Source organism: Littorina saxatilis, linkage group LG1 (assembly GCF_037325665.1).
Source record: "Littorina saxatilis isolate snail1 linkage group LG1, US_GU_Lsax_2.0, whole genome shotgun sequence".
Classification (NCBI taxonomy): Eukaryota; Metazoa; Mollusca; class Gastropoda; order Littorinimorpha; family Littorinidae; genus Littorina; species Littorina saxatilis.
Window position 1 is genome coordinate 30,399,404 of NC_090245.1, and position 13,989 is coordinate 30,413,392.

Sequence of the window (13,989 nt, forward strand, 5' to 3'; positions counted from 1 at the left end):
GAAGCAAAAGTGAGTCTATGTACTCACCCGAGTCGTCCGTCCGTCCGGACGTCCGTCCGTCCGTCTGGACGTCCGTCCGTCCGTCCGGAAAACTTTAACGTTGGATATTTCTTGGACACTATTCAGTCTATCAGTACCAAATTTGGCAAGATGGTGTATGATGACAAGGCCCCAAAAAACATACATAGGATCTTGACCTTGCTTCAAGGTCAAGGTCGCAGGGGCCATAAATGTTGTCTAAAAAACAGCTATTTTTCACATTTTTCCCATTTTCTCTGAAGTTTTTGAGATTGAATACCTCACCTATATATGATATATAGGGCAAAGTAAGCCCCATCTTTTGATACCAGTTTGGTTTACCTTGCTTCAAGGTCAAGATCACAGGAGCTCTTCAAAGTTGGATTGTATACATATTTTGAAGTGACCTTGACCCTGAACTATGGAAGATAACTGTTTCAAACTTAAAAATTATGTGGGGCACATGTTATGCTTTCATCATGAGACACATTTGGTCACATATGATCAAGGTCAAGGTCACTTTGACCCTTATGAAATGTGACCAAAATAAGGTAGTGAATTACTAAAAGTGACCATATCTCATGGTAGAAAGAGCCAATAAGCACCATTGTACTTCCTATGTCTTGAATTAACAGCTTTGTGTTGCATGACCTTGGATGACCTTGACCTTGGTCAAGGTCATGTAAAGGTCAAGGTCAAGCATGTGAGTCATATGGGCTTTGCCCTTCTTGTTTCATATCATTTTTGTATTTATTTGGTTTTTTTATGTTTAAATGTTTTGATACATATCCTTGTTAGAAGAAAAGGTTTGTGAATAACAAGTGGAAAAGTACATGTACTTACATACACTGACACAGTCAGGACAACCGATAGAAAGAGCAACTGTTTGTGTAAGGAACTGTTCTGCTTTGCATAAGGCCGTGCACTCTCCGCCCCCCACCCCCCCCCCCCCCCCCCCCGTCCCTCTGTGTGTGTGTGTGTGCGCGTACGTGCGTGCGCGCGCGCACGTGTGTGTGCGTGTGTTTGTGTGTGGCTCAACTGTATTGTGTGTGTTCCCTCCACAACCCTTTTGACAATGTTTTTGGTCGTGGAAGCTTTGTAATGACCGTTGGCGTAGCAAATAACATTTTCTGAGTTCTCTCTCTCTCTCTCTCTCTCTCTCTCTCTCTCTCACGCGCGCGCACTGAATACAAAAAAGTGAGTTAAACTTAAAACCAGTTTAACGGATTAAAACAACAACAACAACATAAAAAACAAGTCGCGTAATGCGAAATTACTACATTTAGTCAAGCTGTGGAACTCACAGAATGAAACTGAACGTAGTCCGCCGCTAGTGCAAAAGGCAGTGAAAGTGACGAACCTGGTTGGCGCGGCAGCGGTTGCGCTGTGCTTCATAGCACGCTTTACTGTACCTCTCTTCGTTTTAACTTTCTGAGCGTGTTTTTGATCCAAACATATCATATCTATATGTTTTTGGAATCAGGAACCGACAAGGAATAAGATGAAATAGTTTTTAAATCGATTTCGGAAATTTAATTTTGATCATAATTTTTATATTTTTAATTTTCAGAGATTGTTTTTAATCCAAATATAACATATGTATATGTTTTTGGAATCAGAAAATGACGAAAAATAAGATGAAATTGTTTTTGGATCGTTTGATAAAAAAATAATTTTAATTACAAGTTTCCGATTTTTAATGACCAAACTCACTAATTAGTTTTTAAGCCACCAAGCTGAAATGCCATACCAAACCCCGGCCTTCGTCGAAGATTGCTTTGCCAAAATTTCAATCAATTTAATTGAAAAATGAGGGTGTGACAGTGCCACCTCAACTTTTACAAAAAGCCGGATATGACGTCATCAAAGGTATTTATCGAAAAAAAGAAAAAATATCCGGGGATATCATACCCAGGAACTCTCATGTCAAATTTCATAAAGATCGGCCCAGTAGTTTAGTCTGAATCGCTCTACACACACACACAGACACAGACACAGACACACACACACACACACCATGACCCTCGTCTCGATTCCCCCCTCTATGTTAAAACATTTAGTCAAAACTTGACTAAATGTAAAAACTGAGTCACACCCACGACCAATGCCTCTGGTTTTAATTGTACAAAAAATGCCTTCCTGGGCTATTATGGCTCTTCAGTCATGACAAATTTATAACAGGCTAAAATGACTGAATAGACAAACAAAACAGATTATTAATGGAGTTAAACATAAAATCAGTTTAATGGATAAAATCAACAACAACAAGAACATAAAAACAACAACAAGAACATAAAAACAACAACATAAAATACAACAAAATAAAATACAACAACATAAAATACAACAACATAAACAGATAACAACTGATTCACATCCATGACCAATGTCTCTGGTTATAAATGTAACACAAATGCCTTCTGGGATTTTATGGGTCTTCGTGACGAATTTGTAACAGGTTAAAAAAAATGATTGAATGGAGAAACAAATTAAACAGAACAACTCGTTGACAGCTATAGAATCTGGATAAAAATCAGTTGGTGGGGAAGTTTTCAGGGCATCCTCATTTGGTAACTTGGGTCTACTTTCGTTTTCTTACAACCGGTCTTGCAACAACGCATTTGTGCTGCTCGGGACCAGAGATTTGCTTTTATACAACCGGACTTTTATACATCCGATTTTCATACAACCGGAAAATTCTAAGTAATAACAAAGAGTAGCTTCTGCCGGGACCCTGCCTACCCCTTTCATACATCCAGACTTTCATACATCCGGTGTTTTATACATCCGGTCTATACTGTAATAGGTCTCATCCCCAAATAACATGTAACAAAAAGTTTCCATAACAATTATTAAAAAAATGGGAAAAAATGCTTAAGATGTGTTCAACTTGATGAATTAAAGCAGATTTCCGCCAGAGTTTGAAGACCAAAACTACTCTGCCCTTTCAATTTCTTATCACTGCAGAACCCCTCTCCCTCTTCAACCTGTTCAAGTTTCATCACAGACTCTTGTGTCGAGCACTGAACACTTGCAGAGGTACCTGATACGATTTTCACATTGTACACACCTACAGTTTCAACGTCATTCACAGGATTGAGCTTAGATGAGCTTGCACCAGAAACAGATGGTATACTTAAAAAGCTCTCTTCTGTGAGATTTTCAACCTGGGCAATGTCAACTGTCTGTACCCCCAGCCCTGAAGAGATGAGGGCGGAATCAACTTGCGTGACGATGCTCGGATCTGTGACTATAACAGGGATGATCGTTGTAATGGTGGAACCAGAGGAATCTGCTACTGAACTGAGCTGTTCTAGCAACTGTGTGTCACACTGCAAACTGGTTTTAGAATCCAGATTCATAGCCTCACCTGCTACTAAGGGCTTATCTGATTGGACGACCTCCCCCTGAAGAATAACACCGTCAACATTCGAACTGAAAGTTGCTGAGGCTTCGCTTAAGTACACCTCTCCTATTTCAGATCTTTGCTCTGCAGTTTCAACACTGCCAGCTGTCTCCTGCGCAGCTGCTGACCTCCTGTAAGCTCCAGCTTTCTTTTTCTGTTGTCCACGCTGAGCATTCTTAGCTATGCCCACCAAGTTCAGGTCCACGCTGGCATCACCGTGTTTCTTCAGGTGAGCTTTCAGGGAGTTGGAGTGGCGGTACTTCTGCCTGCAGATGGGACACTGGAAGGGGAACTTGTTGTCGTGGATAAGCATGTGACGTTTTAAATTTCTCTGATCGCTGAACTGGTTTCCGCAGGTTTTGCACAGGTAAGGTTTCTCTCCCAAGTGTATGCTGCGGCGATGGGCACGCAGGGACTGGATATGGTTGAAAGACTGGCCGCAGAGATCGCAGAGATACTGCTGGAGATGGAAGCAGGCACGCTGGTGTGACGAGAGCCCTGCGTACTGTGCGAAGCCCTGTCCACACTTGTTGCACATGTAGTGTTTCACCTCACTGCAACAACACACTTTTTAATGACAGTAAAGGAAGGTGATGAGATGTGGGGGCAAACTGTGAGAACGTTTAAAGACAATGATGAAAAAATGTGTACAACTCTGATGTTCATCAGCAAACTTTCTTTTTCTTTTGCTCTTAATATATGTACAGTGAAGTCCGGCTGTAGTGATAGACCCATATATAGTGATAGTCCGGCTGTAGTAATAGAATTTCTGGGTCCCGGTCCCAGTTGTTCATGTTCTTTGTTAACTTAGTCCGGTTGTAGTGATATTTTTCAGTCCGGATATAGTGATAGTCCGCTTGTAGTGATACTATTTTCAAGTCCCGGGGAAGCTAAAGTCCGGCTGTAGTGATAAAAAACGCTCGCGCTGGACCCGAGTACTCTTCAGACATTCACACACACACACACACACACACACACACACACACACACACACACACACACACACACACTCTCTCTCCCTCACTCCCTCCCTCTCTCTCTTTCTTTCTTACACACACACACACACACACACACACACAAGTACAGACTCATGCACACACACACACACACACACACACAAACACACACACACACAAACAGTAACACTAACACATGTGCACAAAATGAATCGAAGCCATAGACTCTCTCGTGCTCTCTGTCTCTCTTTCACCGAGACCAAACCCTGCATTGTAATTTCTTTGCCGAGACCATTTCCCCACCCGTTGTCTGGCTTGCACTGAAATCATGCTTTTCTCGTCACTGCGTGACGTGTTCGCCACCCAAGTCTGCCCTTTAGTTCAGGCTGTTCGCAAAGCGACCAGCCTCCCAGTGTCCCACCGCAAAAACTCCCACCGTTAAGAGTGGTGTTTGCGATTTATTTGGCATTTAGGTCCCAGGTAACATTATGAAGTTTTAATACGATCAATCGGACCTATTATCAAGTTAGTGTATCAACTTTTGAACGAACTGCGCCCAGTAGTTTCCCAGCAATAACGAATAAGCTGTTAAGTCGAGACAGACACACACACACACACACACAATTAAAGTCTGCAGGACCCTAGTACTGCGTACTCGGGGATAATGTTCGAGAGTAATCTCCCTTTACCAAAATGGCGAGCAAAAGCCAGCCACGCACTGTGCTTACCCTGAAGCGGAAAATTGATCTGACAATGTTTCATTTAACCCTTATTTCTCTCTCTCTCTCTCTCTCTCTAAAACACACATGCACGCACGCACACACACACACACACACACACACACACACACACACACACACACACCGGCTGTTGAACTGCCAGGACGGCGGTAGGTTAACACAGGACATTTGCAAGCCTGACAAAGACAACAGAAGAAACGTCACAAAACGAAATCGATAGTAGTTCCAAAATCACCTTGTTACTGCCTTGAGGCTAGTTTACCAAATGTGCCGCCGCATGTAGCAATAAAAGCTTTGAAGATATCACTACAACTACAAGCGATTGGCCGGATGTAGTAATAAAACCTACAAAAATATCACTATAACCGGACGTCCGGATGTAGTGATAAAACCTACAAAAATATCACTATAACCGGACGTCCTGGTGTAATGATAGTCCGGATGTAGTGATAAAAAAATTTGGTCCCGAGGGCTATCACTACATCCGGACTTCACTGTATCTATAGCCTGCCAAACGGTTGTGTGACGTGTCTAGTGTGTTGGCGAAGTGTCTTGTGCTTGTCACTTCTCGCTTTCAGCCCTCACCGCTGGCTAGCACCGTCTGTCCTTTTTAGGACAATGCGAAAAGAGAGCAGAATGCGTCACGTCAGTCTCTCCTGCCAGTACAATAACCTCTCCACAACAAGCCCTATGTAGACTGCCTCCATCGCGGCGACAGGCGTAAACTGGGTACCGCAAGGCCCCAGGCTAGACTACAGGGACTCGGAGGAGGTTGGCCCCTAGACGTGCGGCATGCGGGCCCACCGGTGTGTGGAAACGCCCAGGTGCCCACGAACCAACCTCCAGCTATGGGTCAAATAGCCGGGCAGGATAGGCTCGTCAACCCTGGCAGGCAGCTATCCTAAGAGAAGACCACTCTGAATTCAAAACGAGGGTAGAGGAGGCTCATCATCCATGGAAGGAAACTCGTCTAGGAGAAGGAAAACTCCGAAATGAAACCCACGCAGTCCCTCGAAGACGGAACGGCACTGGCCTTTTTTAGGCGGGGAGCAGACCGGGTGCCTACGCTATCCTCGACAAATGGTTGTGTCACTGTATCTATAATTTCTATAATCTAGTAATATGTATTTTATTTAATCTTTTTTTTGTTTGTCAGGTTGTTAATGTTTTTGCTTTTGCCATTTGTGTGAGGGCAAGTAAAAAAAGAAAGAAAAGAAAGAAAAGAATTTAAAAGAAAAAAAGAAAAAGAACGAACAAGCCTGTGCATGTGGCAAGAACGGATAGTCTGTCACTCTCATTTTGATTATGTCCTTTTTTACTATTTGTGTCTTATTCTTCAATTGTTCAGTCAAAGTCTTTGATTAAATGAAGGATCATTTCCTCTTTAACAGGATTCAACTATACTGTGGTGAAAATAAGGACACTACTCACCATAGTTTCTCTCGGTAACTCAGGTGACTAAATTAATGTGTTTTGGTTCGAGGTTTTTCATTTTCAACATGTATAATTTATAAACTGACCTGTGTATTTCAGAGTGTTTGTTGAGAAAGTGAAACTTCCAGGCTGAGTAGGTACACCCTGGCTGCTCACACTCAAACGGTTTGCTGTCCTTATGAATCGCTCGGAAGTGAGCTCGCAGGCTGTTTTCGGTCTTTGCAAAAAACTCGCATTTCTTGCAACACAGATAGTAAAGAGACGAGTGATTGGTTCGCATGTGGCGTGTTAGGTTCGACTTGCGGTAGTATTTCATCACACAGATGTCGCATGAGAAGGTGGGATGATCGGCAACGTGACGGAAGTATTCATCAATGCTTGTGAATTTGTACAGGCAGCGCTTGCAGTTGATGGAGCTTGTTTTCCCCATAGCAAAGTCCACTTCGTCTGGGTCTCTTTCTATGATGAAAGAATTTTCGAGCTGACCTGCAGAGGGCAAAGAAAGTTCCTTGGATAAAGAAGTTCCGTCTTTGTAAGATGTTGCAGTTCTGGATTCACCAGGGTTAGGTGCAGCTGGTGTCTTCAATTGCTTCCTTGTTCGGCGGTCACGACCTTCCTCCCTTGAGCGTTGGTAACGACGCGTGTTGCATTTTTTAATGTACTTTGATGGCTTTGCTCTTGCCTCAAACTCTTCAGAAATCTTGTTAGTGGATGGTGCACCTTCAGGAACTGAAATAGCCACTTTTTCCACAATTTGAAGGTCCCCTTCTGTTGTTTCTGCAGGGTTGTCTTTTGTGACTTCTTCAGTTTTCAAGCTGTCAGCTTCCTTTTTCTTCTGCTTTGCAGATGTGGCTTGTATTTTCACCTTTTCTTTGACCCGTCTGGACGATCTTGGAGAATTTGTTCTTCTGCGACTTGCCTTGCTAGGTTGTTTTGAATTTAATTGACTTGCTTTGCTGTTATTCCCAGGATCTTCAGTTCTGTTCAAGTTTTGTGAGGGTTCAATCTGCGCTGATACACACTCAAGGGCCTCTTGAGACAAGAGAGTCTGCAAGTCTGCATTACCTTGACTGGAGAACGTTTGTTCGGTTTTCACATTCTCTGAGTCGACCTCACACAACACAGCGTCATCTGTAAGCATGGCTTCACCATTACTATCCCCTGTGACCTCTCTGAACTCCTGACAAAGACGGACCACCTCGTTCATCTGCAGCCAGCGAGCTGTCGACATCACAGAGGGCAGCATTGCAGAGTTGAAGCTTAGCACCCCAGTGTACATCATGTTCAACAGGCATCGGATGACAGTTAGTTCAAATGTCAGCTGAATGAAAATCTCAGTGGAGGGTGATGATAACTGAGCAGAACTATCCAGAAGAACTTTGAGTTTGGGACTAAAAGCCGCCACGATGCATGCATGGGCATGCAGTTCTCCCCCCTTGACAGAAATGCGGAGATCACAGTGAGAGCCATCTTGCCACTGCTGGTAGAGCTTGTGGCAAAGATCTGTTTCATGTTCTGGAATAATGTGGACAAACTCAGAATAGATGATATCTGATGACTGGCTGGACATAACTCTGCCGTTTTCTTCTTTAAGGTCTGTGAACAAAGAAAAAGGATAACTTAAAACATGTAGGTAGTAAGTACATGTACCACTACCCTAATGTACACAAAAAAACAGAATTTATTACAGTATATAAAACGGCTAACAAGGCAATAATACAATGACTTATATTTTATAACCAATAATTATAAATACACCTGGAAAAAACAAAAACAAGAGATTAAATTCCTTAAAGCTAAGGAAAACATTGAATTCAAGAAGTGTTATTGTTAAAGCACAGGCATTTTTTTTCTTCTAAATTTTGAGCAGTTTTAAGTCTATCACCTCGTTAGTAGGGTTCGATAATGCATGGTTGATGGAGAAAAGAGGCGGGGTGGTGAGGTGGGGAGGTAACTGTTGCATTAGTTTTTGTTGCATTGTGAGCTCTCTCTTCCGAGTCTTCGTTCATCATAAACTTTGATAAAGTCAAAATCATCCCAAACATCTGCCAACATCCTTCCCCTTCTTACGAACGAATCATAAATTTCCTCTTCTTAAAATTCAAAAGTGTGCACACACACTCTGCCAAACTGTCGTCTGCTTCGTGCAGGCTACATTCACCCTTCTGCAGCCTACGTAACCCTTGCATTGCTGTTAACACTTAGTCGTCTGTTGATGCTAAAATTAATCACTAATCCTGCAAGACATCAAGATACAGCAATATGTGAAAGACATTTAAGTACAGACCAGTCATGTTGCAGCTAGATCGACATAGCTTCGGCTCAAACCCTGGCCAGAAACACGGACATTTCCCAGTGACGTTGCACTCAGTTACCAAGATGGCGCAAAGTCTCTGCTTGCCGCAAACAGGTCAAGGATATTTCGTCTCGCAAGGAAAAACTGCAGTTACTTCCCTTCCACCTATGCTGTAAGTTAGTGTAAAAAAATCAAATGTACTATCCGACACTCAGCGCTGAAAGTCCACGAAATGGGGCACTGGCCTTTGGCTAGTACTTCTCAAAATGTACTAGCCAGAGAGCAAATGTTTGTATTTTTACTCGCCAAACCAACCATTTGTTTCAGCAACCGTCACTTTCAACCAACCGCTCGCCATCATACATTTCTACTCGCCATTTACATTTCTACTCGCCATTAATTTTTACATGTTTCTACTCGCCATGGCGAGTAAAATACTCTCCACTTTCAGGCCTGACACTGGCCCCCTGGTCTGAAGTCTTTGACTGCGTCAAATAATTATATACTAAGTACGCAGATCAAGATAGATAATAGTGTGTGTACGGTGTGCCGTGTGTGCGTGTGCCGGTGTCACGATTTCATCTTTTGCCTGTGTACATATTTTTATATTTTTTTATTCTCTTTATTTATATAGCGCCTTATCCGAAGTTCAAAGCGCTTTATGCCGTGTGACTCGAGATGGAATTTTTTACACAATATATCACGCATTCACATCGACCAGCAAACCTCAAGCCTGTTAGGCGAATGTTCACCTTTCGCGGCCTTTATTCCAAGTCACACGGGTATTTGATGGACATTTTTATCTATGCCTATACAATTTTGCCAGGAAAGACCCTTTTGTCAATCGTGGGATCTTTAACGTGCACACCCCAATATAGTGTACACGAAGGAACCTCGGTTTTTCGTCTCATCCGAAAGACTAGCACTTGAACCCACCATCTGGTTAGGAAAGGGGGGAGAAAATAGCGGCCCGACCCAGGGTCGAACACGCAACCTCTCGATTCCGAGCGCAAGTGCGTTACCACTCGGCCCCCTCGACATAATTATACTCAAGACTGAAATGTTGTTTCCTGGTAAAATTATTTATGGACGAAAAGCATGTCAGTTTCTTGCATATGAAGAAAATTGGTGGTAAAATTTAATAGATTTCACCCCCAAAATCGAATTGTTCGAAAACGTGTGTTGCGTCCCATCTGGTCAGCGGCGCTTTTCCGGAAATGACCTGCGCTTTGTTGGAATTCCAACTATGGCCGCTACGCGATTCTGGAAATGAACCGCGCGCAGAGTGAGAATTTTGCTCTTTCTTAGAATGCGATGATTAAATGATAGTTGATGGACTACAATGATCAGCGTATGTTTAAAATATCAATAGTTGGTTGTAATAAAACAGATGCATCAGATAAAATCATACCAACTGCTATTTTTCTTACTTACGAACCTTGGAAAAATAAACACTGACCTGGCCGGCTGAGATCTTTTTGACGTCGTTCTGAACAAACGAGCGCTTCAGTTTGCCATTTTAACTGGTGCTAGTGAAGTTTACCCTTACAATTTAAGTAACGTTGACAACACTCATGCGTAACTTAATTGTTACATAACAACATGATTCATTTTGACAAAATTACTCCAGGCCATTATCACACAAAAATGCGAATGTGAATTGTTGTAAGCTTGTTATAACTATAACTTTAAGGTTTGATAGGTTATTTGGTATACATGTACAAATTTGACGCTAAGTTAATATTTAATATCTCAAGAAAAAAAAACACAGAGACTGAGACGTATCTGTATATGCAGGGACCTATAGGTCTGTGGAGTGCGTGTCAGTGGTGTGTTTGTAATTGTGTGTTTGTGTGCAGACCCTGGTGTGTCAGTGTGTGTGTGTGTGTGTGTGTGTGTGTATGTGTGCACACCCTGGTGTGTGTGTCAGTGTCAGTGTGGGTGTGTGTATATATGCCGTGTGTATGTGTCAGTGTGCGTGCGTATGTGCATGTGTGTGAGAAAAAGAGATAAAGAGAAATCAGTGAAACACACAAGTATATAATTATATGAATGTCCTTAAATAGCTTGGCAGCCTGCTTTGCCCTTCACAAAATTTGAACATTTATACATGTTTATGAAGGTTTTTTGTGTCCAGCATGTATGTACTGTTCCTCTGTGTGTATCTGATTAACTTATATATATACTGAGCAGTTACAACTTACAAGTACTTTTTAAATGTATGTTCCTTTTTCTCTACATTTCGAATACACATCTACCCTTTGGTATGTGTCTTTTCTTGCATTTGCCAGCTCCCTTTATTTATAATGATCAATGATGTTTATGGAAAAAAATGAGTCACATTTTGAGTATAACAATAGTCAATATCAATTAATGTAGCTCGACCACGAGGAAAGCATTAATTCCGGCGTTAATTTTTACACACTTTCCTTCCGGTGTCAGTAGTACATTGATTCAGCAGCGCTTCTACCTATTGGCCCCGGGAAATTTTGTTCTTGCCTTTTTACGTTTCAACACTGTTTTCACACACAAAATTGCCACAATAAAGTAATGAAAATGAAAAATGAAAAAAATGAAAACAATGGTTTACCTAACCTGGTTGTATCTGAGCTTGATTGTCTTCGTCAATGTACTGTGTTAAAGTTGAAACAGTAGTTGGTTTGGGCATGTGTGAGGGTATGCATCCCCCCCTCCACACACACCCCAAGCACACCATCATCATCATGCCAAACATCTATGCATGTATATAGTTGGGTTCAGGGTAGGTATTTGGTAACTATAAGTAGCAGTCAAGGGACCAACATTTAACTTGCACAAAAATGTAACTTACTGAGTGGAAATTGTATTTGCACTTAATTCTTTGGTTTTATCTAAAAGTGAGTATGTTACAGGGGCGGATCAGTTCATTTTATGGGGGGGGTTTTCAAAAGTATATTGTGAAGATATGGGTATGAAGGCGCGAAGTGCCGAGCCGACGGCGCGAAGTGCCTAGCTTGCTAGGGGGGTCCGGGGGCATGCCCCCCCCCGGAAAATGTTGAAAAAAAGGATGTAAAATGGTGCAATCTGGTGCATTCTGATGATGATCATTACCAGTTTCAGGCAGCAGATTTTGTCACTGATTAATACCCCAAAAATTGAAACTCAACCCCAAAAAACACAAAAAAATATTTTTATTTTTTGGCGGGGGGGGGGGGGGGGGGGCGTTTTCCAGAACCCCCCCCCCCCCTCGTCCGCCCCTGTGTTATATTATTGTAAAGTAAAATCCATTAACAAACTCGCTTGATAATTTCTGTGTATTCCGTAAACTTTTGCGTTCTTTATATTTTATTGTCAATACAAAAGCCACCAACAGCATTCAGTAGGGCCGCCTAGGCCTTGGCGGATTGCAGGGGCAGCACGCAGCCAAAAACGAATTTTAGCATTTAAGGTGAGGATTAAGAAGCCTCGCCTGGCTTTAAAACTGAAAAAATAACAAGGTTGGTTTTGGTCCTCAAACCAAAAAATCTTGTTAATTGAAGGGATTTATGCAGGTTTTTAACACCTCACATGATTACAATTATATAGATTTTTTTTGTACGTCCCACATGCATTATATTTCATTTGATTCACTCTGAATCATACTACTAATAACAGGAATTAAAACCTCTTCTCTGTCTTAGTAGGAAAGCCACATGAAATTATATATATATTATATCATATTGAGAAAAGAAAAGACAATTCATACATCATGATGCTTGAGGAGCAATGCACACACACACTCACACCCTAGGTCAAATGCTTGTCTTTGACCCCACAGTCTCACAGGAACACCAACACAAAGAAATCAGTGATGCAAATCAAAACTTTAGTTCTTCCACAAAAAAACACATAAAATGTATGAGCACCAATGAACACACACACACACACCATTTCATTTAGTTTTATACACACAAAATGGAAAGGCAAACATCATTAGGCAAGTTTGTTGTTCACAAATACAGAGATACAAAAATGAGAAGATGGAATTCAGAAGAAATGTTCAAGGGTAAAAAAATATTGTATAAGTGCACAAAGCTTTCATACAAGTTTTTGTAACCGCCTCAGTTGCCTTATTGATTAAAACAAAGTACGTTACTGCTTAGTTTGTGCTGTTTGCATGAAAATGGATCGATGGCAAAGAAATCACAACAGACTGCAAAACGTAACTTATAACACCACAATTATCACACAGCAGAGGCAAACCTTGGTAACTGGGGTCAAACGCGGTAACGCAAATCTCAAAAGTTACAGAAGATACTTGTTTGCACACAAAAAACTATACATCAAGAAAATTAAAAAAAAAAAAATTAGTGACATCATTATGATCACAAAGCAGAAGCAACTAGAAAATTGGGGTCAAACTGTACAGCACTATAATGTCACAGAAGACACACTTTGAAATTGGCACACTGACCCAACAAATAGACAGCACTAATAAATTAATCACATCACAATGATCTCACAGCAGAAGCACTACTTGTAAACTGCAATCAAACTGTACAGCACATCTAAATGCCACACTAGAACATGTCTGTTTAACACACACACACAATTAAGAGATAGCACAAACAAATGAATCGCATCTTAATGATCAGCAGAAGCACTACTTGTGAACTGGGGTCTAACTGTACAGCACTATTAAAACTCACATTCACAGGAGAACACCTCTGTAAAAACTTGGCACACCCACACACAAAAACAAACAGACGGCACAAAAAAACCTTAAAAATTACAAAACACATCCGTTTAAACTTTGCACAAGAAACCATAAGACAGACAGCAAAAATAAATGAATCACATCTTGATGCTCAGCAGAAGCACTAGATCTACTTGTGAACTGGGATCAAACTGTACAGCACTACTTAAAACTCACATTCACAGGAGAACACCTCTGTAAAAACTTGGCACACCCACACAAAAAAATAAACAGACGGCACAAATAAATTAATCACATCAAAATAATCACACAGCAAAAGCACTACTTGAAAACTGACGTCAAACTGTACAGCACAACTTAAAAATCATAAAATGCCTCTGTTTAAACTTTGCACAAGAATCCATAAGACAGACAGCAAAAATAACATCTTGATGCTCAGCATAGGACACACCTTTTTACATTTA

General features: G+C 41.4%; 1 protein-coding gene and 1 long non-coding RNA gene across 2 annotated transcripts in view; both read right to left on the bottom strand.

Moving 5' to 3' along the window:
• Window positions 1-13,989, bottom strand: part of LOC138966825 (uncharacterized) — a 402,693-nt gene that overhangs the window by 338,449 nt on the left and 50,255 nt on the right. The window lies entirely within an intron of this gene.
• LOC138966751 (myoneurin-like) lies at window positions 1,034-8,974 on the bottom strand. The gene is made up of 3 exons (XM_070339085.1): window positions 8,842-8,974; window positions 6,641-8,150; window positions 1,034-3,978 (listed from the first exon to the last, which is right to left on the bottom strand). Exons 1-3 carry the CDS (start codon window positions 8,846-8,848, stop codon window positions 2,904-2,906), a joined length of 2,592 nt encoding a protein of 863 aa, XP_070195186.1. The 5' UTR covers window positions 8,849-8,974; the 3' UTR covers window positions 1,034-2,903.

Excerpts from the sequence above, each read along its gene's own strand:
- LOC138966751 (XM_070339085.1), bottom strand. Across the intron at positions 3,979-6,640 it reads AAACACTCTGAAATACACAG|TGAGGTGAAACACTACATGT; the intron begins GTCAGTTTATAA and ends GTGTTGTTGCAG.